Source organism: Lolium rigidum, chromosome 7 (genome assembly GCF_022539505.1).
Source record: "Lolium rigidum isolate FL_2022 chromosome 7, APGP_CSIRO_Lrig_0.1, whole genome shotgun sequence".
Lineage (NCBI taxonomy): Eukaryota > Viridiplantae > Streptophyta > Magnoliopsida > Poales > Poaceae > Lolium > Lolium rigidum.
Window position 1 is genome coordinate 141932064 of NC_061514.1, and position 27262 is coordinate 141959325.

At 41.5% G+C, this 27262-nt stretch overlaps 2 protein-coding genes and 1 long non-coding RNA gene across 14 annotated transcripts; 1 reads left to right on the forward strand and 2 right to left on the reverse strand.

Moving 5' to 3' along the window:
* The first annotated feature begins 656 nt into the window (after positions 1-656).
* Positions 657-5444, forward strand: LOC124677859. Of its 7 annotated transcripts, none has more exons than XM_047213808.1 (5): positions 675-693; positions 2309-2658; positions 3778-3938; positions 4474-4598; positions 5000-5444. In XM_047213808.1, the coding sequence occupies exons 3-5, from the start codon at positions 3779-3781 to the stop codon at positions 5054-5056; spliced, it is 342 nt and encodes a 113-aa protein (XP_047069764.1). In that variant the 5' UTR covers positions 675-693; positions 2309-2658; position 3778; the 3' UTR covers positions 5057-5444. The 7 variants fall into 7 exon arrangements, with proteins under 7 accessions (XP_047069770.1, XP_047069764.1, XP_047069766.1 ...); XM_047213810.1 differs by having other exon boundaries at positions 677-693; positions 2551-2658; XM_047213809.1 differs by lacking the exon at positions 675-693 and having other exon boundaries at positions 2034-2445; positions 2551-2658.
* A 6343-nt stretch (positions 5445-11787) lies between these two features.
* LOC124669368 lies at positions 11788-18312 on the reverse strand. 4 transcript variants are annotated; one of them, XR_006992161.1, is made up of 8 exons: positions 17947-18312; positions 16641-16721; positions 16071-16192; positions 15876-15928; positions 15034-15131; positions 14686-14837; positions 14174-14252; positions 11788-13625 (listed from the first exon to the last, which is right to left on the reverse strand). It is a non-coding gene; the product is annotated as an uncharacterized LOC124669368 (long non-coding RNA). The 4 variants fall into 4 exon arrangements; XR_006992160.1 differs by having other exon boundaries at positions 15034-15928; XR_006992159.1 differs by having other exon boundaries at positions 15876-16192.
* A 1679-nt stretch (positions 18313-19991) lies between these two features.
* Positions 19992-27007, reverse strand: LOC124677472. Of its 3 annotated transcripts, none has more exons than XM_047213459.1 (14): positions 26820-27007; positions 25418-25516; positions 25215-25316; positions 24996-25123; positions 24648-24917; positions 24322-24503; positions 22863-22909; positions 21788-21868; positions 21576-21704; positions 21363-21487; positions 21023-21289; positions 20544-20677; positions 20398-20454; positions 19992-20327 (listed from the first exon to the last, which is right to left on the reverse strand). In XM_047213459.1, exons 2-14 carry the CDS (start codon positions 25503-25505, stop codon positions 20171-20173), a joined length of 1767 nt encoding a protein of 588 aa, XP_047069415.1. In that variant the 5' UTR covers positions 25506-25516; positions 26820-27007; the 3' UTR covers positions 19992-20170. The 3 variants fall into 3 exon arrangements, with proteins under 3 accessions (XP_047069415.1, XP_047069416.1, XP_047069414.1); XM_047213460.1 differs by having other exon boundaries at positions 25418-25527; XM_047213458.1 differs by having other exon boundaries at positions 25418-25531.
* Between the last annotated feature and the right edge of the window lie 255 nt (positions 27008-27262).

The window sequence follows — 27262 nt, forward strand, 5'->3', positions numbered from 1 at the left end:
TACCGGCATTTTACCAAGTGCTGCTATTTTTCGTGGCAGTTTTCCAAAAAAATCCATCAATGTTAATGTATACTGGCGTTTGGTAAAAAAAGTGCCGGTAATCCCAGCATTCCCACCCCTCCCAAAAAACTGAAGGGCTTAAATGTAAAATTTGAATCAACCAACTGTGTCATTCTCCTCTCCCGCACCTACCGCTCTCTCTCTCGCGCATCCTCGGTTCCCCAATGCGCCGCCACCGCTCGCCGACGTGCAGTCCAACGCCGTCCGCCTCCGCCGCCTTCACGCAAGCTTCTTCTTGGTCCCCTCCACCGTATCCCTACCCGCACCCCGCCTTTCCGCCCCTGAGCGCGACGCTGCGCCTAACCCTAGCCGTCGGGTTCGTCACTGTCGCCGCCGCCGCTCCTCCGAGCCCCCGCGGGGGAGGGGGGGTACTAAGCGTGCAGATCGGGGGCGCGGCGGCCGGTGCTGCGAGGTGTCATCTCTCCCGAACAACAGCCGAGGATGCCTGGGGCCGGCGCCGGCGTGCAGGCGCCCGAGGCCTCGCCGGGCCGCTACGTGCGCCGCCACGACGAGGTGACGCCAGACGACGACGGCTGCGACGACGTGTTCCGGGTCGCCGTGCGGGGGCCCGGGGACGACCCCTTCGACATCCCAGCCAAGCGGGCGCCCGTCGAGCGGCTGCGCCGATGGAGGGTGAGTACGACGCTTTCCCTACTACTACCCAACTTGCTCGCCTGTGCGTTCAGCGCTCGCTCCACTACTACGGGGTTGCAGGGTGCTTTGCTTGCCTGCTTGGTTTCGGGCTACGCTTGGCGGCGCAATGTGTGGTTTAATTTCGCCTAGAATGCCTTTACTTTATTTTAGACGGGTGTTGGTTCTCGATTTTCTGTTGTTGTTACCTTACCATCCGAATATGTTGATGCCTGGTTTGCTGCTGCGTATGTTGTCCAACTTATTCATTGCAGCTAGCTAGTTTCACTTGATTATGCCAAAATTGTGGCTCCAGAATGATTGGGACAAGGATCATGGACCTCAGCTGTACTAGAGAGTTGGTCATATCCCTCTATGTTGGTGACCTTTGGCTTGCTGCATCCACAGTAGCGAGTGGTGGGATAAATTAGTAGTTTCAAGTCTCCGCGACCAGTGTTTTTTGGCTACATACATGCTCATCTATAACCGCCTGGCTTAGTATGCAATTGGGTTTTCAGCGAGACACTGAATTGCAGTGAACCTAGCCATTGATATGTACGCCTGTTTGTTATCATGCTGCCATCTCTTGGTTGTGAGTTTGAAGAATCTCACTGGGGGTCAAATAAGAGCTCATGATTTTAGGTTACTTGGCCATGTACATAAGTCTGCCGTGCCAAGTAATACACACACTATACGAGATAAAATTACCATCTATAAATGCATGGACAGTTGGACAGAGTGAAGGGTTGAGACGTAGCAGAGAGTGCCTTGCTTGAGTATGGGATCACTGCTGCTCTTGTCATGTATTTTCTACTGCATTGCTAAGAATATGTTATAACTGAACTGCCTACTAAAAGTTGCGCTGAAACAGTCCGAAAGCGATATTTGTTGATTTCAGTTACGTTTCATGATTTACATTCAGTTGCGCCCCAATACCAGGGCCTGCCTAGCCTGTTGGCGTTATTTATTCCTGTGAAGTAGAGCTTTCGTTGGGGATGGAGCATATGGTTCACATAGCATTAAAAGATGGATTGCTCTGAATTCTAGTCCCTCAAATCTTAATTGTTATTGCATTGTAAAATACTCTCTTCTTGCATAATGTAACCAATGTGATTCTGATTACCTAACTATCCAATTCATGGATGCTTGCGCGCACATCGCTCGCCTTGGAAGTAAAATGCTTTATATGTTCATGCATTGTCTAGCATGCTTCTTAGGGCATTTTGAACTTGTGTATGTATGCCAAATTGGCATCACTACTTCTGCTAGTGCTGCTGCACAGTCAATTATAACTGATAGTCAGTTCATTAATTTTACACACTGCTGTTATATGTTTGTGCATTGTTTAGAATGTTTCTTAGGGAATTTTGAACTTGTGTACTTATGCCAAATTTGCATCGCTATTTCTACTAGTGCTGCTGCACATATAATCAGAACTCATTTTTGTTTTTGTACACATAGGATACTGTTAGTGTCTTGGTTATATAATTATATTCTGTGTAATTTAGCCCTGTGAGGATCATCTTGTGTCAAGAAATAATTGTCTACTCAATTGAGGACCGCCCCGCACCTTGTTAATAGTTGTTCAAATATGTCCATGTTAATATGTTGTTAATAGTTTTTTGGCAGATGTCTCAAGTGTCCCCATATCCTAGTCTGTTTAGCTGAGTGATTTCCCATCCTATATTAAGTTATTTGGCAGCATGTTGAAAGTTTCTTGTGTTGGACCAGAGGCAGAAGAAACTTATTTTCTGAGTAAAGTCCCTGAATATGACTTGAGTTATTAATTGGATGTTTCTGAATCACCTCTCTTTATGAATTTGAGATGATTGACTTGTGTGTGTTATTTCCACCGTGTAGCGAGAAGTTTTATCAACAAGGCCTGGAGGATTAGGCTTGCCATGGACATGGCAGCGACAGTCAACCGCAGCCTTGCATCGATGCACCGGGCTTACTTCTCCACTTCAGGTATATACAGACAAGGAGGACTACCTAGACTAGAGTTCCTGCAGCAGACCAATTCTTATTCCTTCTTTTGCTCTTCAGATCCAAGTTTCCTTTTACCTTGTGCAATCCAATTGTCACCACTATTCCTGTCCAAAATGTTGTCTAAAATGTTCCAAAATGCTCCAGTCAGCTAACTGCTGGAACAAATGCATTTAATCATTGTTCTAAAATCAAACTGTTCCCAGTTGTAGGTGATGTCACTTTAATTCTTTAGTCCATTTTCATCATATGTTACTGTAAAATGGTTGTTGCTACCCTTGGATATTGAGCTAGTATCCGAAGTATTTGTTCTGTACTCTGTGTCTCTGTTTGCATTCTTTTGAAGGAAAATATTTAAGCAGCCCTACCTACTGGTTCCTCTGTCTTTCTTATCTTTTGAAACTTGAATAATCTGTACTTGTCATTTGAGTAGGACACTACCTATTTGACCGACGTCCACAAGTTCTGAAACAATCAAATTGATTGATTTGTTTTTTAATTCCTAAACCAACTTAGCTGGAGTGCCTGAACCTGTATTTGCTTGGACATAAATATCAACATGGTGAATGGACGTTAAGACTGCTTAATCACGTATTGAATTGGGGTCAATACATATCGGAAAGGTATCACCAATTGTTTTAAGTGGTTTATGTTCCGAGACGTTGCCAATACATATTGAAGGGGTATCAGGGAGGCATTGGTATCGGATACTGTATCCGACACGCACACGAGCATCAGGCTAGGCATCCATGCTGCAGAGGTCACGAGTGAGTCACTGCGTTGCGAGTTTCTGATTTTGAATTAAGTAGGGTTATTGCTTCTATGTTTGCTTGTGTCGGTGTAATCTTAGTTCTATGCTATAAAAAACATAACGTTCATGACCGATGGGTATTTCATAGAACGTAAGGCAATGCTTTACTTTGGTATGATATAATTGTGATAGAGCACAGTATTTTTTTGTCTCATCACAAATTATCAGTAGAGTTAATTCCTTCTGAATGTTTGCACGTGCTTGCTAAAGAAAATACAGTTTACATGAGTAATGTTTTTGGATTACACACACGACATTATCTTGAAATGCTTTCATCTCCTTTCGAATAGGATGGCCCATCCTGGAGGACCACTAACTACAAACAAGGCTGCCGCGTTAGCGAAGTTCCTCGAGAGAAAACTTCAGCAACCTGATGGGTTGGAGTCTCTGAATCCTGATCTTATAAATTTGGCTGTGAAAAATGCGAAGGAAACTATTAAGGCTAGCAAGGGTACGAGTTGTCACTTCACCCATCTCGTAGTCCTTGAAATGCATGTACCGCATGAGTTTTATCATTTATGAAAGCTTCTTTAGCAACGAAATGAGTAGTGATATAGATTTCCTTATAGGTGCCATTTGGTACTTCTATTTTATACCATTTCATTTCTGAAGTCTTGCCTGTTTTTGCCATATAACATGTGAAAAAATTCGAAGGATAGTGCCATCTGTTTTAGGACCATGCAGTTTCTAGCTATAGATTGATTGAGGCACTAATGATAACTTTAGTAGTGGATTTTTTGTATGCTGGTTGATTCTACTCATTCCATTAATGTCTGGGCTTTGCCCGATTACCGAACTAGCTATAGATATATTTTTGTGGTTGAGCTTTGCTGCTGTTTTTGTTATTGTTGATGTTGACAATTTTACTCTTTATATATCTTTGAACTAGCAGATTCGACCTACATCCCCATCCCCTAGAAACCTATTTTTACCTACATCTCTTCCAGACCGGACCAAATTTGACCTACATTGTCCTGCCAATGTAGGTGAGTCATCAACTTCTGGGAGAGTAGTACGGCATGTTCCATCATTTGAGGATTCCTCCGAGGTTTCGATCAAGAGGAGCGAGAGGAAGGCAAAGAAGAAAAAGAAGAACAAGAGAAAAACAAAGGTAATACTATCTTAGTAGTATTACTCGAAACATAGGTAATACTATAGTGTAGTGGATGCCTTGGTTCCGTTTGTCCTTTTCCAAAGGAATTATTGGGTAAGATACTAGATAATATGACAGAAATGCGTTCAACAATCCTCATCCCTAAAAGTTTTTTAAAAACTAAAGCCGTTATGCAATCTAGGCACGAGTCACCTTTGTTCACAAGCATAAAACCTGATATTAATGGTCCATGATCTCCTTGCAGTGTTTTTACATGATATATTTATGTTACCTAAATTGTGTTTCAACATCTTCGTCTACCATATGGAATATCCATGTTTTTTTTCTAGTCGTCACACGGACCATACCTGTATTACAGATAGGCCTTCCTATATCTGATGAATGATTTCCTCATGCAGGCTGCGAAAGAGTCCAAGCTCAACAAAACATCAAAGAAGAAAAAGTTATCACTATGATTCTCGAATCTTGCTGCATTAGGGAGCTAAAAGCAGGCAGTTGTGGATACCTTTTGCGTTTCTTATATCTCTTGATTCCGCAGAACCTCCTTCGGTACTATAAACTTAGCTGTGATCCATATATCCTGAAGGGGGCCCCTCACAGTGAACAAGAACGCTTGGGAGATCCCCAGGGGCAAAACAGAATTCAGTCGGTCTGGTCTAGCGGTCTGCTTTTGCCATTAGATTTACTCGCGAAAGTTCCATGTATTCTACACTTTATTGCTGTTGCCAAATGCTATATATATACACTGAAGCGCAATGATGCAGAGATGTTCAACTTGATCACGTGGTGCCTAAACCTAGATTGCTTGGAAATATTGGTTTTAAACATTGCTTGACTTCTTGAGTGCGATGTATGCTTGATTGTAGATTGCTTGAATGTTTGCAGGCGGTATAGCAACTTTAAAAATGCCTAAGAAAATAATCAGCGGCACCAGAATTAGAAGCCTGAAAAAGTAATTGTAGGCATCCTTTAAAAGTGCCGGCAAAAAGTTTAGATGGTATCCCTAGAAAAGTGCCAGTAAAAAGATTTCATGACATTTTTCGAAAAGTGCCGGCAAAAAGATTCTATGGCATTTTCGGAAAGTGCCAGCAAAAAGATTCCATGGCATCTTTCAAAAGTGCCGGCAATACTAACTAGCGGCATTTTTGGAAGTGCCTTAAAATATAATTAACGGCACTTTTCTAAAAAATGCCGGCAAAGACCTACTTCGACTGGAATAAACGCAGCACTTTTTTTTGTGCCTTGAAAAATCTTTGCCGGCACTTTTGGTGCCTTTGCCGGCACTTTTTTGTGCCGGCAATTTGGGTACCTGATGCAGTGTCCGCGACCAATACCATCTACAGACTACAGTTAGGGATGGATCCGGCAAGGATTTTACAAATTTGGGCATAGTCTGCAACTACTGAACTACATCAATCACCCTTTAATCCCAGTGGGCAGTGGCCAAGGTTTGTATTCTACCGCCTTAATCCAATCTATATATATTCCGATGATACTTGATGCTGCATGCATGGATGGAAGATGTTTCAAGTGGAAGTAGATGCCCGTGAATAGGTTGTCCAGGTAGACCTAAAATCAAACACATATAATATTTATTTTGGTTGGTGATATCAGGAACACATGAGCATCAAAGATCCTGAAGCCAAATTGCTTGACTTATCCAGTACCAGGCAGAGGTAAAAGTATACAAAACCGAGAACGGAAAGGTACTTTGTCTTTTTTGTATCTTCTAAAATATGTAATTTTTCGATTTGATTTTCTTGCAGGTCTCTCAAAAATAATAAATGGAATGGAGGAAAAATAGTTTGGAATTTTTTTGTGCAAATTTAAAATTTAAATTATTTTAAATTCAAAATAAATTTTTGAAATACATATATAGACAATGACATAAAAAACCAAAAATATTTTCCCCACATTCCAATTGTTATGTTTGAGTGATTTGCAAATTTTTGAGTTCAAACAATGTATGGTGTGAGAGATACAAAAATAAGAAATTGTTTGAGAGGGAAAAAAAACTTGCACGGATCTTGTTGCAGTATAGATGGTCTAGATACGGGTGCTCACCAAGCACCTGCTCTAAAAGTCCACTCTCGAGCGAGAAACTATAGCATGCCGTCTGTATCAGCTTGCAAACAAGTTTCCTCTTCTCAGAACTCCAGTGAATTGGATTCCTCTAAGCACATGTCTGTAGTCATTGACTCATTGGCAGACCTCTTATAGTATGTAGTTCTTCCGAGAATCTATAATTAACAATACTTTTTGTTTGTGAAGTATAAATTTTAAAAGCAAGTTAATATTCAATATTTCCCTGAATTAGTTCATGATTTACAACTTTGACATGTTTGAGACATTAATTAAGAAGTGCATGGCTATCGCTTCAAGGGCTGCATTACATTTTCTCACAACTAATAATTAACTATATTTCCTCTTCGATTCCTATCAAAGATTTCTATTAGAGTTTGAACGGTTGAAATCTTTAGAAAAAAATCTACGAAAGTTGTTTGATTTGTTGGATTTTTTCCTATAGAAAATCAGCTAATTATTCTATTTCACTGAAAGAATTATTTGTTTCTCATTTGGTGAAAACAAACAAACTTCAGTGAAATTATACCATGTATGGTTAGAGTGGGCATGGCACTGTAATCATAAATTTACCTATTCCATCGTTTTGGAATCTTGCAAATAAACGATATAATTGATAAGTTAACATATCGCCAAGACAATGATCTGTTCATTATGTGAATATACAGCGTGTATGTTGAAAGCAGTGTACACCTTCTGCCAAGAGTACTGTGCGTACTGCACTTAGTAAAATATTTGTTTGTGATTAGTAGTCTTTACTCACAATGAATACATAAGGATAGTCCTCCAGTTCTAAATTCATTCGCATTAAAACTATTACTTTGTATACCTTTACTTGAAAACCGGTAAATTAATACTGTTACAAGTTTCCACTGCATGGGCTACTGTAACTCCACTTTAGAAAGCAGTCATTAGAAGGATCAAAGTTGGCACAAATGTAATATTATGGCCACATAGTCTGTTGGGAGAGTGCCATGAACATGTGGGCACGTAACGATATCTTTGATGACCTTTCATGCTTAGTAAAGCCTGAAATAATGGTAATGGATGGATACATATTGAGCACAAATTTCATTTACATCTTATATTTTAGTTGATTCACTACCTAAATGATGTGATTTCTACAAAAAAAATCCATTGCTAAAGTTTGACAAGCAAGAAAAAACAACCTGAGCCAAAAAAATAAAATTTATCTACTTCATTCACCAAGAAATTTATTTATCCTTGGTGGGAACAAAAAAATGTCCGCCATTTTGTCCTTTCTTTTCCTTTGTACTTGTGGAATAAGTTATGGGCACGGATTCATCCTCTCAGTCCGGCAAGGTTTGCTAATTTCTTTGGATCGTTTCTTCCACAATATGATTTGCTTGATCTTTCACTTGCATGTGTTTCCTGTGTTCTTGATACCATGCCAAGAGTTCAAAATTATTTTTCGTTTATGGGATGGATCTATGCAGATTTCAGTTTTCTGGTAAGCTTCCGCATAGGGTGGGGTGACAGAAAATCCATAGAAAATTGACCCTAATAAGGATGATGTCGGTGGATATCAAAAGAAGCAAGTTCATATTCCATAGCATTATGCCCCATTGTTCTCTATTTTGACCGAGTATTTAGAATATACTTCTCCATCGACAATTTTAGAGGCTATCCAAAAAATGATCTATGTCTCATGTATGAGTGTATCACAGTTTGAATATTGATCTTTGCAATTGTAGGATTTGCGGGATGTTCAATGTCTAATTTTTATTTATTTCTGTTCATCTCCTAACAGCCTTCGGGGATTTTGTTGAGGAGGTTCAAAAGGGCAGAGGAAGGTGAGGTGACGCACAAGCAAAAGCCTTTTTTTGCTTTTGAATTAAATTTATCATACACGTCTTTGGTTACTGAGGCGAAATCTCTCAGCAGTTGTATGCTTATCTTCTCTTACTGGCATTTTGTAGGAGAGCCATAGCTGTGATTCTTCGAGTTTCATATGAGTATTATTAATCTGTTCTGTCCTTATTTATATTTTTGTTTTTTTATCTCCCTGCTTCTTTCTATAAAGATGGAAGGATGCAGAATTATTAATTTGAAAATGATTACGAAGGAACAAATTCCTAAATGTTATGTACTGTAATTTTGATTCTAAGAACTTATATGTGATTGTGCTCTGCTCCAGCTCTCCTTAAATAAATTAACCCGTTATTAATACCCAATTTTATTATGTCAAATGTAATATTATACTATTATTTTTGTTGATTATACTCTGCGTCTGATCTTAGGAGTCCACATTTTTGTTACTTCACTCAGCTAGCAACTTTCTTCGTTTCCTAATCTCTCTCAATGGTTATTGGTAAAATATAAGTCTTGGATATGAGCATTATTAAACTACTGCTGGCGAAAGCGAGAATGTTCTTCTCTGCACATGAGAAACAACATAGGCAATTCGCTTATCATTTCAATGTTTTGCTTTCATATGTAATCCAATTGAATGTGGTTCCATGGTTTTGCTTTGATCTCTATATTGTAAGCTTAACTTGGAATTTTTAGTGTAGAACCAATGGTCGTGGATACAAAAATATATCAATGCCTCAACACTTTCTGCCATGGACAATTTATTTGGTTCTCCATACCATAAAACATAGCATTATTGTGGGCGTATCAGGCCAATGAAATCCAAGATGATGGAAGCAAAATTTATCAATGAGGAATGGAAAAACTGTTTGATATATATCCAGGTTTGGTTCCATGCTTTTATGTACTTTCTTGCTATTTCAGTGTCTTATATTAGCTTTGGCAAATCCAAGTTTCATAGCACTGATGGCATCACATGTTTCAGTCAAGTTGACCAAATCCTCATAAATTTTTTTCTTCTGAAAATCTAGCTTTTAGCGTGGAAAATTCAGTTTACATAGCATTTATGGCATCACATGTTAAGTACACAAAATTCTCATGCGGTTATTTTTTCGAAAGTCTAGCTTTTAGCGGTTGTTCATAAGCTATCATTCTCTCTATCCATGGGAAAACTTTGCATCCTTCCAGCTCCTTATGCAATGTGTGGCCCCTCTTCCCTTGCAGATGTTAGTCTCCTGTCTATCTCTACTAGCAGCAGAGAAGATTTTGTGTGGTAAAAAGAGGAGTACGGGTTTACTATGAAGTTCCACGCGCAGTAATCATCTATTTTATCAGCTGACGGTTTTAGCTGCTACAACAACTTCTAATGAGCACTTGAGTTCTGCTCCTTGAAAAGGTTCTAACCACATATCCAGAGTATGGACTATAACTCTTTGTAAGCGGCGTGCCATCATTGTTGACGGAATCGTAGGTATAGTCCATGTGTATTGCATAAATATGATCCATATTGTCTAAGAGTATAGGTTTTATTAACCTATAGTTTGTAAATTCTGAATGCCCACACTTCACGATCTACCTATCTAGCTTACTTTCGGTTACCACAAAGGCTTACTTGATACTATGACATAATACTATGACGATCAGCAACCGGAAGAGTTTACATCATTTGTATGGTTTAAGTTACATAGGTGCCCCATGTGCTCTCGAGTTGCATGTGTATAGTTGTGATAAATGTCACTCCATGTGAAAATTTGTCTATACTATCTGGAGTTGGATTTCCCAAATTGAAATGATTGCTCATTATTTATACACCTAACGATGCAGACCAATACCAGTTTCCTATTAAACTCAGTTCACAGATTGAACTTAAAGCACACAAATTCATACATGATGCCATCACACTGCACATATCTCATGTGCCTTGCAATCACGGGCGCGGGTTCAGTCTATGAGTTTTAGTTTTTTACCTCTTTTAGTTATTCATTTTTCGATCATGTACGTTTTTTTCGACTAAAACCGTAGAGCTAGATTTTCCGCCTATAAAGTTGTGATTTTGAAAATCGTCCAGTAGGACGTAAGTTTAAGTTTTCTGGGATATGTGTTTTCTGTTGCGAACTTGCGGATTCCAAGTAACGATTTCTGGCACCTAACGATGGGGGCTTGTTTCCGAGGTTCTGGATGGATTGCCATTAGGCTCCATCACCGTGGTGAGCTTTTCACAAATAGATGGGTACATTACATCTCACCAATCACTTATAGTCGCCCACACATAGGGGGTTCAGGCCATGATACAACCCATCAAGGAGACCACAATGGGGAAGGAGTTAGGAGAGATGGTGATGACGACAGCGGCGGCGGCGCGTAGACTGTGCCCCCGGTGGGGCTCTTCCCGCTCTTCCTTCAAGGTTGAGGTCTTGGCTATGGTGGAGATATAATTTGATGGAGGTGTGACAGCGGCAGGGCTTCGCTATGGATGTGGTGGTGTGGACCAGAAGGGCCCCTAGGATCTCCCAATGCCATCCATATAATTTGGGGAACCCTAGGATCCAATGGTGGCCAAAATAGTCAAAAAAACACCCCAAAACTGGGCTTTCCTGTCACCTCCCGTTTTCTTCTCTGGTGCTCGTAGTAATATGGGCCCCATTTTATCATATGGACTCTGATTTTGGTGTTCTTTGGTTCGTTGAACACGTATGGATGAGGGCTACAACACCATGATCATAGATTTGTAATTTGATTATTAAAAAAATCCACATTTTACGCTCTCCAAATAACTAAGTCTGGTGGCTACAGCTCCGCCATATTGCACCTTATTTGTTTCCCTTCCTTTGCTTTATCCACAATTGCACCTTGCACCTACACTCATATAAAAGACAAGGAAAACTAATAAAATCCTAATAAAACTAATAATTGTGCAACACTCATTGAAAATGAAACAAAACTTGTAAACATGCATAAATAAGCATAGTTAGAACTAGATGGAGCGTGATATGAGTGTCGAGTAGCACATTTTACATTCCTAAAATATGTTGTAAAATACACGCATCAACATCCCCAAGCTTGGACCTTGCTCTCCCTCGAGCAAAAAAGTTGATAGTAACTTCACGGTACCATCTAGCTTATATTATTTTAAGATCAAGGCTTCGTATCCTTATTTGTTGCAATCCCAAAGTAAGATAGAATGTAATCATACAAGGCAACATAAGCTCAGTCATGTGATTTCCAAATCACTTAGAGATTAATCAAAACTTATATTCCCTTGTCAAAACTAAACCTAGCTTGCAAGAAAACTTGTGATCCTCCTATGTGCACTTTTTTATTGTACTAGGTAGGAAAGCGCGGCTTGCCGCGCAGTATGCTTCTTTTAAGTTCTTTTAAGTATGATTCTTTCCGTTCTTTTAATATACAATCATCGGTAGATGGTCAAGATAATTGGATAATCACGCAGACAAAGCTAAATAATAGATCAGGGAGCAGAGTACGGCAAGGACTTGACCAAAGGACACAGTAGCTTAATTACATAGAAGAAGGTATCAGTCATCATAAAACGATATAACAAATGACAGTTATTTGTGAGCAGTAGTGGCAATCCATGCCATGTCTAGAAACTCTTTATGATCCTTTAGCTTGTCATATCTAAACTGATCTTCCAAAACTGAGAAGTGGATGGTTTTTGAAGTCACAGTAATTCCCTGCTTTTTTGAATGTCTTTATTACTTGATGGCTATGTTCCTCCAGAAAAAATGGGTACAAAACTTGCAGCGCACTTGCCCACCAAACTCCAGGCAAATGGCTACCAATATGCATTTTCAAAGAAGATAAATCAAATAAGCTGTGAATAAGAGACTAAGTGTTACGAAAGGATTTGTCAGTTATCTTGGGTTTTCAAAGGAGTTGTCGGTTGTCTTATAGATGTTCAAAGTTGGATATATCATTCTAGAATATATTTTTAGCATGCATTTTTGGCATACATCTCATATCTTATAATTTGTAATGACTAGTGGAATAAAAAATGAAATACCACTAAGAAATAAGAATAGAACAATAGGCCTGAGATGAAGGCCATATAGTCATATAATTAACATCTAAGAAAAAAAATTATGTATGTGTGACCAAACTCAAGGTTAACCTCAGCATTATCATCAATGTTTTTTCAAGGACAGTGCAGTACAACAATGCAGCTAGCAGGTAATGCAAGTGAACCAATAAGATAATAGATAAAATCTAACATAATAAAACTCCTCATACATTAAATAATAATGTTATCAGCACATGACCTATTGAACATGTGAAGACAATATTAATATATATCGCCATTTATAGATAGAGAGCAGAAGCCATATGGCAAGCTATTAATTGTGAAGCCTATTCTTTCTGGAAGTGTCTTGCAAGTATATAATTAAAACACAAAATCTAAATTGTTGTTGAGAAGCTACATGCCAACTAATCTTTACCAAAAAGATCCAGATTACATTTCCACAATTTTTCTATCATGGAGAAACTTGTATGGACAAAATTGTAATGAGTAAACATTTGGAAAAACAATTTAGCCGGGAAGATATAGAAATTTTCAACATGTAATAAACTATTTAGGCAGGAATATGGAAATGCGTTCAAATTAAATTATAGATCATTGGATCAGTTTTGGGAAGTGGCAAAAGGTTAATATAGAGCTACATGTAGAGGGCATGCCAGTCTTCTGTGTAGATTAAGAATGATGAGACTGGTCTTAGACTCATGTTCTTTTAAATTCACAAATTTGATGAAAAAATATATCAAAGAACATGAAGAAACTACAAGTTTCAAATGTTACAATAAATCACTGCTTAGATAGCATGTATATCTCCGTTCTGATCATTTAAGAAAATACCTGAAAACATGCATGTTTCAATAATATCCTGACCAGACCATATGCATAGGTTCCAGGTTATATCTGTACGAATAAGAAAAGTAAACATTGTCCGGTTAAACAAACATAAAGCTCGCCGACATCATTAAAAGGTTCTCATCTCATAACTCAGGAAAATATAAGAAACTTTTGGGGCTCAAAGATATATGCCATGTCCTCACTGAAAATTCAGAAGCAGCAAAGTCCATACCAATGACCACCTGCCACACGTAAATTCACTCAGTGTTATAATACTGCAAATAAAACTATGTGAAGTATCTATAGGCGGTGGGGAGGATCAGAGCACACCACAGACAACCAAGAGTGATAGCTTGGTTTATATAACATGCTAATGCATCACAGATATGTAACAATCACACTGCAGCAAATCACATGTCAGCAATGACCTATGATTGAACAGTGCATGCAAAAAAAAACTCTGATGTAAGGATGCCACCAAATCAAAGTATTTTAGTGCATCCAACAGTCATCTTTTGGAGGTTCAGAACAATGGTGCTAACAATAACACAAAAAATCAAGATACAGATAAGGAAACAAATAACAGATACCAATAATTTAATGTATTATCAGCTGCAATAATTTTCCCATCCGTGAAAATCCTTCAGAGAACAAAAAAAAGTAGGTTTATTACTATTGTGTTAAAACAAACAGACTTCCTGGGTGTCAATTAGAACAAAACCTTAAATGACTGACACCATGTTCCGGTTAGTGTAGTACAAGATGGTGCATGTGATAAAATAAAAGCTACCTCCAATAAAGATACGAAGCCACTTGTGGAAGCTGAGCAAATCCAATTTAAGCAATCTCCATACGTAGGCTCCCAGAACCTACACAAACAAGTCACAAATGCCATGTAATATCACCATTGAAATAACAAATGAAATTTAATGTATTATAAACTTAAGCATACTAATAAAGTAAGAATTGCTACTAAATGAATAGTGAATAAACTTTCACTGGAAACTTATAGCCAATTATAGAGTGCAGCACTAAATTTTTCTCGAAAAGGGGAAACAAATAGGTTCCAGTAGTCTTGAAAGAACATCAAGAACACCTCGAGGGAGAAATAAAATGACCCTCGATAATAGTTCAATTGCACATTTGACACGGCCTCAGCTTCGCTTCTCCCTTCCACCATGCCAAATCGACCAGCACCATCCAAGTTCTCCCTAAACTTCGTTTCTAGAGCTAAAACCATCTCTATGATTCCTTCCCACGAGGCTTTATTATCCCAGAACAACATGGACATAAAGGACATACCAGGCATCACTGCACTTCCGCTCAAGGACGCACTCTTCGTCCTTTTCCGCACATCTATACTTGACGCCTTGGTGGACAGGTCGCTGGCATCAACAGATCTGGCCATGTGATGCCCATACAACATCAAGTTGGTAGATAGGGCAATTCATCGCCTACAAAAAATTCCGACACGTTATTGTCAGTCCAACTACACTGACAAGTAACCCTCCATGCTCCCATAAGCCTTGTTTCTCATTATAAAGCACATGTTACATAAAAAATAAGCAAGGACAGAGCAACCAACCCAGCACAGAAAAATCACATAACTCAATATGAGCAAATAATCATCTAAGGGAGAAAAGAACATACCATGAGGCAGATCTAAGTATACCTAGCAGCCACCGAACAGAATCTTGTACAACCAAAATAGAAATTTTCATAACCAACGAACTCCAGACCTGTAGCATCTGTAATAAATGGATCAGGTCGAGTGGGATGTTCGTAGAGTATAAATGTTATCCTGAGAAAGATTGCAATGGTAACAAAGATAAAGAAACATGCATATTTAATCTAACAAAATCTTTCTCTGAAGCCAAGAAAGCAGCTGAAGGTCTCTACTCCACTACTGGCAACTAAATGTTCCATATGTTTCCTCCTAGTCAACCAAATTTTAATCTCGTTACTTAAAATCTCATCTAAGCTACTATTTAAAAGCTAAATAACATGACCCAATACATATGTAATACACTGGCTTCGATCTTTTCCGCCTTCCCATATGGATTGATAGGATTCTCCATGGCAATGCTGGTTATTTATTATTAGATCATTAACTCTCAGTAAAAATTAAAAAAAAAAACGAAAAGTTCAGGCAGCAAGGTGTCAACCTGACTTGTTGCTTCTGTGATAGGAATTGTGTCAGGTTTGCCATATGCTGCACAAGTGCTGGAGTAAATCAGAGTTTTTACACTATGTGTTGTCATTAGCTCAAGCACTCTCAGACTAATTGATGTTATGTTGTGGTAGCACTTATTTAATCTTTTTGTAGCTGTTGCATGAGTAACCAGGAAAAAATGCATAGAACAGAAAAGCTACTTTAAAAAAATGAAAGTGAGTTTTAAGTATTACCTGGACAGATAAGAAAGTGTAACCTTATAACTATATAGTGCAACCATAAAAAGTTAACTGGATCACAATAGGCGTTAGGGGGCTACCTTCTGACTTCATAATGACTGATTCAAAAGCTATAACTTAGATGCTCATGCCCCTGAAATTTAAAGTAGAAGTTGGGAAGATCTTCGTAAGTAAAAAAATAAAGCCAGATATGAAAATTGTGGATAACCTTTAAGGCGGTAGGAACATGGATAAGTTTAATTTGAATACGTAGATAATGTTAGTGAAAAATTCACATGCTTTTGGAGGCCACCGGTCCAATGAACAAACACACCAATATCATGAATTTGGTCGTTGATGGAGGCTGCGAGATATTTAACCACCCCAATATTTGGTAGCACATCATCCAAACATAAACCTGAACCAATAAAATGTAACTACCATGTTTGGAGTATGCTAACTGAGAAGATTAAAACAAAAACAAAGAAATACTAATGCGACATGATTATCAGTATTCAACCAACAATAATAACAGAATTTGGTAGTCTATAAAACAGCTGAATATCAATTTAAAGAGCCGCTGGTGGAGAAAATAATAGCATAATCAACCAAAACATAATGACAATAACACAAGAGCATGATTCTTCACTGCACACGTTCTTATTAAGCTCAACATCAAAACACATAAAAATGAGAGAACATGTATCTAACTACACGAGAGCTCCATTTTTTATGGGGACCTCAACTGAATCAGTGAAAGTAGCATACAATCTGAGTTAAACCGGCCACTTATCATGCATTTAGCTCAGATAACATAAATAATACAAATATCAAGATCTAAATAAACATGAGGAAGCGGATCTCACACAAGAATCATGCTTTTCGCAGGGGCCAAAAATTCCATGAATCCTTGCAATCCGTAGTTTGCATTGCACTTGCTCATCATCCTGCAAACAAGAATGAAACAATCGGAGAAAAATAATAGATTACATTGTTGTTTGAGTTGATAAATGGAGAAGCTGTAAGAGAGATATAATAGAGAGGTCTGGTGGAAGTTGTCTTCTTGCCTCCTATCTCCTATCTCCTATCTCCTATCTCCTATCTCCTATCTCCTATCTCCCTCCCTCCCTCCCTCCCTCTCCCTCTCCCTCTCCCTCTCCCTCTCTCAGAAGCATGACAAATCAAGAAGAAATAATTAGTGGGAGGGACATCAGTGGCTGGCTAGATCAAGCAAGCAAATCAGGATGCCAGCAATCTATCATCACAACTGCTGAAGCAATCACAGGATAACATGTATGACCACCTTTTGTCTCAAGAAAACTTCAATTTAGTGGGGATTTGCAATTGAAGATTTGAAAATATGCTAGCCTTGAAGAAATCAATTAGCGCTATCTGCGAGAGGAATTGGCCTTCAGGCATGAACTATCCAAGAGTGATACATGGCACACGGAAACGCCTAGAGCGTCGACCACCTGCACTGTAAGTTCTATTACTTGCTGCCACAAACCCAAAAGTACAAAGAAGCATATTGCTCAACAGATTTGCAAATAAGCGTACCCGTTTGTACATATGCAGGGGTTGAATAATATTCTCAATTGATATTTTACACACACAATTTTGGTTTTCCTTGAGATAACTTCTTGACCAATTTGTAGCCAATTGAAAAGAAAAGTAACTTCAAGACAACTATAAGTACAAGTCGCATCATGACTATTTAACTACACACCTAGCCTTGTCTGTTTGTTTCTAAAATCATTTCAAGCAGACAAACACTCATCAGCAGCCTATGTAATAGAGCACAAATTCAGGGGTGAGTACAGTGATGTGCCATGGGAGATGAAACTAAACTACCCAACAATCGAGTTTCTTCCCAACCATTTCCATGAACACGAAACGTGTGACCCACGAGCACACCAGCACTCTACAAAAAGTAGTTTATTTCACTACAACTTAATCAAGCAAGAAATAGAGTAGCCAGAGCGAACACAGACGACATGGCTCTGCTCCTTCCCGTTGCTGCATGCTACACCTCTGACCTACTGTTGTTCAAAGATCAGGGAACCCAAAATAAGCATGCCTTGTTCCAGATCAAAGCAAAAAAAAACAATATTGGAAGTGAGTTGGGGGAGAGGCAGAGTAGAGACGGGAGAGGGAGAGGCCAGGAGGGCATACCTGGGATGAGCGTCGCTGCTGCCAGTCGCCATGGAGTCGGGGACACATCGGTGGAGGTCGCCGGGGAGCAGCACGAGCCGCCACGCCACCTAGTCGTGGTCTCACGCGAGGTGCCGCTGCCGCCAGAAAGAAGACTCCAGGCCACACCCTCTCGTGCTCTTCCCATGGGCCAGCGATACAGAGGAGGGCGAGACGAGCTCATGCCTGTAGCTGGCGGCGGAGGACGTGGCCGGAATCAACCAGGATCTATAGAAAATCGACGGCGGCGGCTAGGGTTTGTAGAATGGATGCGGAAGCCGGGAGAGGACTGGGCGTGGAGAGAACAGGGAGAGTGAGTGGGTGGCGGCCGGCGGGCTGTCGCCGTGACCCTCCTGCCCCGTACCCGACGACCAAGGGAGAGCCGCCAGAGCCGTCCTCTCCACAGTCGCGAGGAAAAAAATGAAACATGAAAAGACAAAAATGCCCTTGGCTTGCAAGCAGAAATACGGCCCTAGCCACCGCACGCTTCAGCTCGACTTATTGACGAACGTCCACTTAGCCATAGTCTCTGACCTCTGGGCCCCGCGGAAAGCAGGCCCCCACCGTCAGCGGGGGTAGCTAGCGGCCGGGTATGTCACCAAGGGTAAACAGATGGCTCTGGGAATGGACACATGAGCAGTTCCAAGATACGGATCCAACGGTTCACATCAGTTGATCGGAAAAACCGATGGCTGGCAGCGCGCCACGTCATCGAAACGGACGGCCAGGATTCAGGTGGTCTGTCTGGAGGCCTTGGAGTGCAAGAATGTTATCTTTAGATTTCGTCTTCTCACTTTTGTAAGGTAAAAATAAAAATGTAAGCAAGAGTGACAAACCATGTTAAAAGAAGCATGTCATTAGATCACCCATATCAATAAGTTAAGGCTTATCAAACACTTCTTTTCCATTCTTCTTTCTAAAACTTTCAGTTCTTAAGTAATGAAATGATGCCAAAATTTAGTAAGTTTAATCAGACTATGTAGGCTTGCAAGGGCACTCGTGACTACCACCAAGTTTCTTTGGCTTTAATAACGATTTCTAGTAGTGATCAGATGAGTACCCCAACTTTTGCTTCCAACCCAGACCCATGAGAATGCCAATACTATTACCCACTGTACCTACAAATGTTTAATCAACTCATAGACGAAATTTAGGAGTTTCCTCCATTAAGATTGTTGTCTGCATGCGACTCTCTCAGTTCCAAATTAATTGTTTCTATCTAAAGTTTTAATGTCTTGCGGAAAACATAAAACGGTGATCGAGCTACGCGTAGTGCGTTATTTGCAAACAGCTCTACATATTTACCGCTACCAGCACGTCGGAAGCTTCGATAAGACACGATTGGGCAAAAACGCATTTCCATGGAGGAAACCAGAGAAGCACGATGACGATGTTGGGCATCGTCGACGAAGCCAGGTTAGTCACACAACCTTTGCAAACAGCTCTACATATTTACCGCTACCAGCACGTCGGAAGCTTCGATAAGACACGATTGGGCAAAAACGCATTTCCATGGAGGAAGCCGGAGAAGCACGATGATGATGTTGGGCATCGTCGACGAAGCCAGGGAAGTCACGCAACCACATATCCGGCCGTGTCCATGTGGTGCACGCACACTACGAGAGCAGGACACCATGCACAGGCTAGGACGATGTCCACCTGCCCGAGGGCTTGCTCCTCACCCATTAGAGGGTGCCTATGTCGTCGATGCCACACAAGGGCCTGGAGTAGGAGATCGCTTGTCGGCAAGGCCTTCTTCCTCCAGATCTCTTGGCCAATCCTGCATACGATGCAACTCGGTCAAGTGAACAACTTCTCCTTTATTAATTCGACTCGGGGCGTTGCTCAGGCTTCCTTGCTGACGACCAGTTCATTTATGGCCCTCCACCGGCAGCGAATGTCAAGATCGCTGGCGGACATCAAGATGAAGGTTGTGAAGGAGCCTCTAAAGCCCAAGAGCGAGCTCTTCTACGGCGAGGACATCCAAACAAGGAACCCCAGGATGATACCAATGACATAGCACGGAATTATTGTAGTATACAACCGCAGCACATAATAAGACTTGAGCATGCCACAGCATAGCACAGAATTATTGTAGTATACAAACGCAGCACATAAGACTTGAGCAAGCCACATGTTACTTATGTCATCTCAAACACGCGATGATATGGAGATTGTAGTTTACCAATCAAGGGTGTGACTGCATCTAACAGAGCCTGACTTTCATTCCCTTATCGTAACTGTATCTCACGGGGCCATATTTGGGATCAAAGCCCAACTCATCATCATCAGATGTATCCTCATCATCATCATCAGATTTATCCTCATCCTCATTGCACCAGCGAGGCATGGGCACAGGCCACCTGCAGTTCAATTCAATGAAATAATTTGTGCAAAACTTAACCCCAGCTTAATATGCATCAGAATACCAACCTGTTTGGCTTAGTTTTTTCATCTTCATCCATTTTCCAGAGATGTTCTCCAGGTTTACTGTCAAACATACAAATAAAAAAGATTATGCTTCAGCAAAGCTTCTAAAAATATTCAGAAAAGAACTTATGTGATATGCACTTGAATACCTTTTTGTCTCAAACAGAGCTAGAATTCTGTAAATGTCACTCAAACCCAGGAAAGGGGTTCCTATTCTCTTATCATAGAAGTTCATGCCAATAACATCCCCATCAAGACTAACAAGAGGGCCTCCAATCCCAGCCTAGCAAGTTGACATGAACAAGCTGTGATTTCTATTCCAGATAGGTATTAGTAGCCTACTCATTCCGATGCAACTGTACTTCCTTTTTTCAAAAATACAAGGGTATTTTGTCTTTCCAAATTCAAGCTTTGACCATTGATTACTCCAATAATATGTATGTTTTGTCAAAAAAAAAAACATTAGATTCATATTCCAAGATGCTTTCTCATGGCCATGTTAACTGCAATTTACAGTCAAAGGCTCAAAGCTCACTTTTGGACAGTCAAATTACACCTTGCAAAAAAAGAGAGGAGTATTTACTATCACCAGGAAATGAAAATTAAGGAACAAAAAACACTAGATTACCTTTGTGATTTTACACGTGGAAGTTGCGAGGAAATCGCAATCAAGTGTGCCTGTCCAGCAAACTAAATCCCCAGTAGTAGCCATTAAAGCTCCTGTTTTGAAGCAACGCCCTATAGCTGCTACTTCAAAAGTCCTGTTCCACCAAAGCAAAGTTTTTGATGGACGAAGAGTAGGGTAATCCTTGACACTGACTAGAGCAACGTTGTAATGTAGATTATAATGCTGTAACATCCCTTCTCTGCATTGGCTGTTAAGCAACACTTGAATCTGCAAATAATACAGTGATGAGACTTCCGCAGCACCTCAAAAGAACAGCAGTTACAGAACAAGGAGCACCAACCCTTAAGTTATCAGCAATCTTGTTCTCATCACCAGAACTTCTAACCAAGCTTGCTGATGTCAAAATTATCGTAGATTCATTCCATTCAATAAAAAAACCGGTGCATGCAAAAAATCTTTTTCCTCCTGCGTACCATGAATCCATGATTACGGCTATTAGCTAGTTGTAATCAACAGAGATGAAACAGTAAATGGCACATTACTGTAAAATCACCATTGAATGAAGCCAGTGCGACAACATTGCGATTTATGTTAGAAGCTTTTTTACTAAATTTTCTCCATACACCTTCACCATGTATGTCGCCAAAAGTCTCTTCAAAAGTATTAGCCAGAATCATTCCAGCTGGAGAAGTATACATTGTAGAGTAGTTGTTAGTGGTACAGGATTGCTGTAACAGGTCAGCAAATTTAGAAGCATTGACACACCTCCTGACATAGAGGATGGTAACTTCGGGTAACCCATGGCCTCTAGATCTAACTGCTTCTGGTTGAGAAAATTTTCATGTACTGGCAAACAAGGTCAAGTAATCAGCACTGAAATATGCTATAATACTATACACGGAAAGTAAATTCGCAAAAAATTCTGCGCATGATCAGAATGTAACATTAGTTATATTATGACAACAGCCTGAGCAATAACTATAGTTAGAAATTGGCATGGATGAACATACCCAAGAATGTAGTGTACATATGCTAACTGATAAGATCTAACCATGGTTTTTGAGTCGCTGTATAGTCGCTGTATAGTCGCCGTATAGTTGCTGAGTCGGCGCGGCATGGTTGGGTCGCGCAAGCGACTTGACTCACGGGGCGAGTCGCGCGACTTGCTGGCTCGCCGGCGATTATACAGCGACTATACAGCAGCAGCTGATAGTCGCCGGTCGCTTCTGCCTCGGGATTTCAGAGAGAAAGAAAAGTAAAGGCAAAGGAAGGGGAGAGGTCGGGAGGAGAGGCTCGAGCTGCCGCCGCTCCTGGCCGGCGGCGCTGCTCCTCGCCAGCGGTGTAGAGGAAGGAGAGGCGAGAGGCTCGACGGCTGAGTGTAGGAGTCTGGCGGCTGAGGCTGGGTGTGGGAGGATTCACGTATAGGGTTAGGTTTAGTGAATGGGTGAGGTTGGGAGAGCCTAGCTGGGCCGTGTTGGGTCTGGCCTGGCTGACGGGCCAACTGTATTCGCTTGTTCTCTTCTTTGCTTGTGCTTTGCTAGTCTGCATCTCTGCTTATTACTCATATTCTAAGCCATGGCGACTTGGGGCGACTATACGAGCTGAGTCGTCGACTCAAGTCAGCAAGTCACTAGTCGCAGCCTTGGCGACTTGACTTGACTCGGCGACTCAAAAATCATGGATCTAACAATATAAGAGTCTAAGTGAAAAGGCCAGACTAGTTGATACACAAATGTAAACACTAGACTTGCGCAGATTCTAAATAACTACCATTACAAACTGCAACAATTTGCATAATACCCCAGTGTTAAGCAGTCTCAAGGAGTGCCTATGTGCTTACCTTCTGAATAGCTGTTAGATTCCTCACCTATGGGTCTTGCTCCAAACCTGCCGAACATAAAAATGACTAGTTGAGTACTAACCAAAATGCAAAACGGATCAAACCAGTGCATTAATACGCAAAATGGTGCCAAAAACTATATGGGTAGAAATAGGCAAGGAACAATATAGAGAAATGAGGACCGCAGATCGTGTGAAAAATCTTGCATGAAAACATTATCATAATGCACATTCCAATAAGATGAACATACAGTTTTCAACATTGGCACAAGAAATATGACTAATCTATTACATGACAACTGTGAATCTGTGATACATGCCAAAAGTTGGCAAATATTTGGTTGAGGTGGCAAAGGAACAAGTTACTCCCTCCGATCCAAAAAAAAAGAATCGGAAAGGATTTTTGCAAAACAACCCTCGAGTTTTTTTCCTTCGTCAACCCGCACTCCCGAATCGTGTGCGGTCGTCACCCGCACGAAACCCTCACCCGGTCACCCCACTCGCACCTGCAAGCCGCTCGCTCTGCTCCTCGCCTCGCGTCGCCGCCAAGCTCCCCTCTCTGTGCCGCGCTGCCGTCTCCCCTCGCTGCGCCGCGCCACCTTCCCTCACCCCGCCAAGCTCCCCTCCACCTTCCATCGCCTCAGAGCGAGCCCTCCACCAAAAAGCTTGACTTTTATCCAAGCTGGCGACGAATCGTCGAATCCGGGTCCGGCGAGGCCTGATCTGCTGACTGCGAGGCTAGACGAGCCGGATCCGTTGGTCGCGAGGCCGGACACAGCGGATCCTTCTCCCACGACGACAAAGGCTGCGTCGATCGCCCACAAGCCATGGCCGCGCGTCGGGCCCGTTCGCCGGCGCGAGCATGTATCCGTGCGTCCAAGCGGGCCGCCCCGTCCATCTGGCCTGGCCCGTGTCCCCCGCGTGGTTACTGCACGCCGTTCAGGATGCGGGAAAGGCGCCGGCTCCAGGTCCTTCGGCAGATCGCTGAGTACATCGGCCAGATGAGGGTGGAGGAACCGTGGAGGAGTAAGCGCTGGCCGGAGTAGGCGCTGGCGTGGATCTGGACTTGAGCCCTCCTCCCGCCATGATGCGAGCTGGGCAGATCGGCCAGGACGAGTTGGAGAGAGCTGGAACCTGATTGAGGACACGAGCTGGGCGTTCGTGGTCGCGGAGGCGAGCTGAGTGGTGTTGTGTTTGTTTTGATTAATTTAGAAGGGGTTAATTGTAAAACGTGATTAGACTACCCCTTCCGACTCTTTTTTCGGATCGGAGGGAGTATTATTAATATTAAAAGTAAACATAGTGAACTGCAAAATGCAGATGCCAAATAGGCTAAGAAAAAGCAGCGAGAGGTTCAGATTGTTACATGCATATGTTGTCTGGCACGCAAAGGCTTACCTTATTAGCGCCTTTATGAGAAGAGCTAATGTGAACAAAAGAGCATACATCAATAGACGTACCTATAAACATTCGTAGTTTTTGACTGTGCAAGACCAGCCTTCTTTTGCTGGGATGTCAAGTAATGCTTCAGATGCTTGAGAATGGTGCCACATGGTACGAAAACAGCTCTTCTAGTCGTCAGAAAAAGGTTTATGCCAACAACCTTCCCATCAACAGAAGCAAGTGGCCCACCTTCCCAAGCCTAATAACACAAGAAATGTAACAGGCAACAAGGATCAAATTTGAACAAAATGAAGTTGTATAGAACAAGAGTTTAAATAAAAATCATTCTCCTCCATGCATAACAGAAATAGAATACAATGATCATATTATCATGCAAATATACCTCCGAGATTCTACAATCAAGATCTTCATCATCCTTCAATACAATTGGATCACCTTCAAATTCCACATTCTTGACTATTATTTCACCAGAGACAGCACGTCCTATAGCTACTAATATCTCACCATGGGGTGGAATTTGCAGTGCATATTGGAAAGATCCAACCTGAACATCAAGGAACCCATGGACACTGACAACAACAAAGTTGCGATCTAAATCAAAAGCAGACATCACCCCCATATACACTTCATTGCCTTCAGGGCGCACTTCAATCTACAGAACGGTAAGGCAAGAAATAAGCACACAATTATCAAGTGAGCAAATTAGTAGAGGATGAATGTCAGTTGCAACCTTCCAGTCATCACGGTCTTCATTTGAATTGAGAGCTCTAGCCAAACTCGCAGAAGTCAGAAACCTTGTAAGGTGGCACCCCTGGCGTTCGATAGCTATGCCAGAGCATGAAAAGAACATTATGTTTCCTACAGAAGATCGCAATTTAAATTGTTTATAACTGGTTGTGATCCAATATATTTTGTTGGAAAACTGAGAAGACAAAGCATATATAATCACCTTTGTACAAAGTAATAGAGGCGACAATTTTAGACAAATATGATATTGGCCTATCACTGAGCCCAGACAAAACAACTTGATCAGAGTCCTGAAGGAAGCGACCTAGTTTAAGGAAATAAAACATTAAGGCAACTGTGAATAATCAAATAAAGCTCTGAAAATGTGAGGGGAAACCTATCAGAAAAGAGGAAGATCTAGCATACCTGAGAGCATTGATTCATTCTTGGAAGCTCTTTTGCTCTTATGAAAGCTTCTAGTGAGATGATCACCGCGCCTCTTAGCTTTCCACATCCTTTTCAAGACTGGAGCACAACTTTCTTTCAGAAAGTAAAACAATAGACCAAAATGTGGGGTCATAAGCGGTGAAGCAGCGATATAAAACTATAACCGAGCAACCAATCAGGAACGCTAATAATGACATTATGTCAGGGTTGCTGGTCCTTGAATTGCCCAAACACCAACTGTGACAATTTTGGTAGGGATCCCCAAAGAGGGTGGCCAAATAGTATCATTTCTTAGCTCAATTATCAGCTATCAATTATAGCATGGAGTGCTGACATTAAAAGGCCTGTGCACTGTTACAACTGATGTTTAGCCTAGGTTGCGTCCAACTGTATTTGAAGTGCCACCTTGCTCCCCCAAAGCATGTCTGGTATCATCTTGGAGCGAAGGGTTTACCACAATCACAACTGAAGAAAGGAGCTCACTTTTACCCCATATTTTTTGGCGCAGGTAGTGGTTCACTTGGATTAAGGTAGTCAAACCTGGGCTTTACATTCCATTCGAAAATATCTAACATGTTCTCTTCTACTACTCTTAGCAAAGTCCAGCCATACAAAAACACCATAGAAGCCGTATATGCAGCCACACAAATGAAAAACATCCTCATTCTAAAGATTTCCTCGTGTCCGTCTAGAAGAGGCAATGCAAAGAGAAAGAGAGGTCTAGGGGGTAGGAGACGCTAGATTCTGTAAGCGTCTCCTGCCCCATCCTTCTCCCCTTTCTCCTAGAAAGGGGTGGCCAGGGGATCCTGCTAGGATTGCCCTGCCCTCTGCCTTCTAAGGCCTGTTTGTTTGGGTTTTTTTTGTTTGGGCTAGCTGTGATGCTATGCAGGGAAAACGGCTGTTCTGAGTTTCATTGGTTGGCGACTTGGCTTACTGTCTAGCTTTATGCTGAGGAATTGTCTGATATACCCCCAAAGTTTCAAGAACATGTATAATTGCTGATTAAGTGTACAAGCGTATCGCAGAAAACTGAGTACGATATGCATCCCAAATAGACTCAGACATTGCACAGAAATACCAAAATATATCACAAAAAACACTACACTATTAATTAAACGGAATCTGCAAAGCAGAACTTCAGTACCAGCAACAAGCATAGCAATAGCATAATTTTTTTCCATACAAGTATCTAAATCATATTTCACCATAAAAGCACCATCACATCAGTACCATCATCACAAGCATCAATCAATATAACAGCATCAACCAATATCACAGCATCAATAAAGATCATAGTACCAACATCAGTACCAGCAGCAATCAGCATGTACAGCAGCAAGAAACCAACTGGCGCTTAAGGAGGGAGATACGGGAGGCTCACCTTGCGGGAAGTCGGCTGGGGAGGGGCGGGCGGAGTCAAAGTCGGCCAAGGAGGGGCGTCTGCCGGCGGGAACGGGGCCGGCTCGGAGGAACTTATTTTTTTACGAAAGGCTGGGAGGATGTTGGCTCCGTCGACCTTGCGGGAGCGGGCGAGGACGGTGGGGTCCGTCCGGAGACTGAGGGAGGACGGCGGGGGACGGCCGGGGACAGAGGAGGCGGAGGGTCGCCGGCGGGAGTGGCGGCGGCGGCGGCCTACTGCAGGGTGGGCGAGGGCGAGGGCGAGTAGAACCCTAGCATCGCTCGTCGACCGTCTCTGGCTCGTGATGCGCGATGGGGGAACGGGGATATTTGGGCCAGGTGACAGAGAGGGCGTGCAAAAAAACTAAGGGGCGCGCTGGGCATCGGTCGCCCGTATTCTGGGTGTAAGGGTCCGTCTCGCACCAC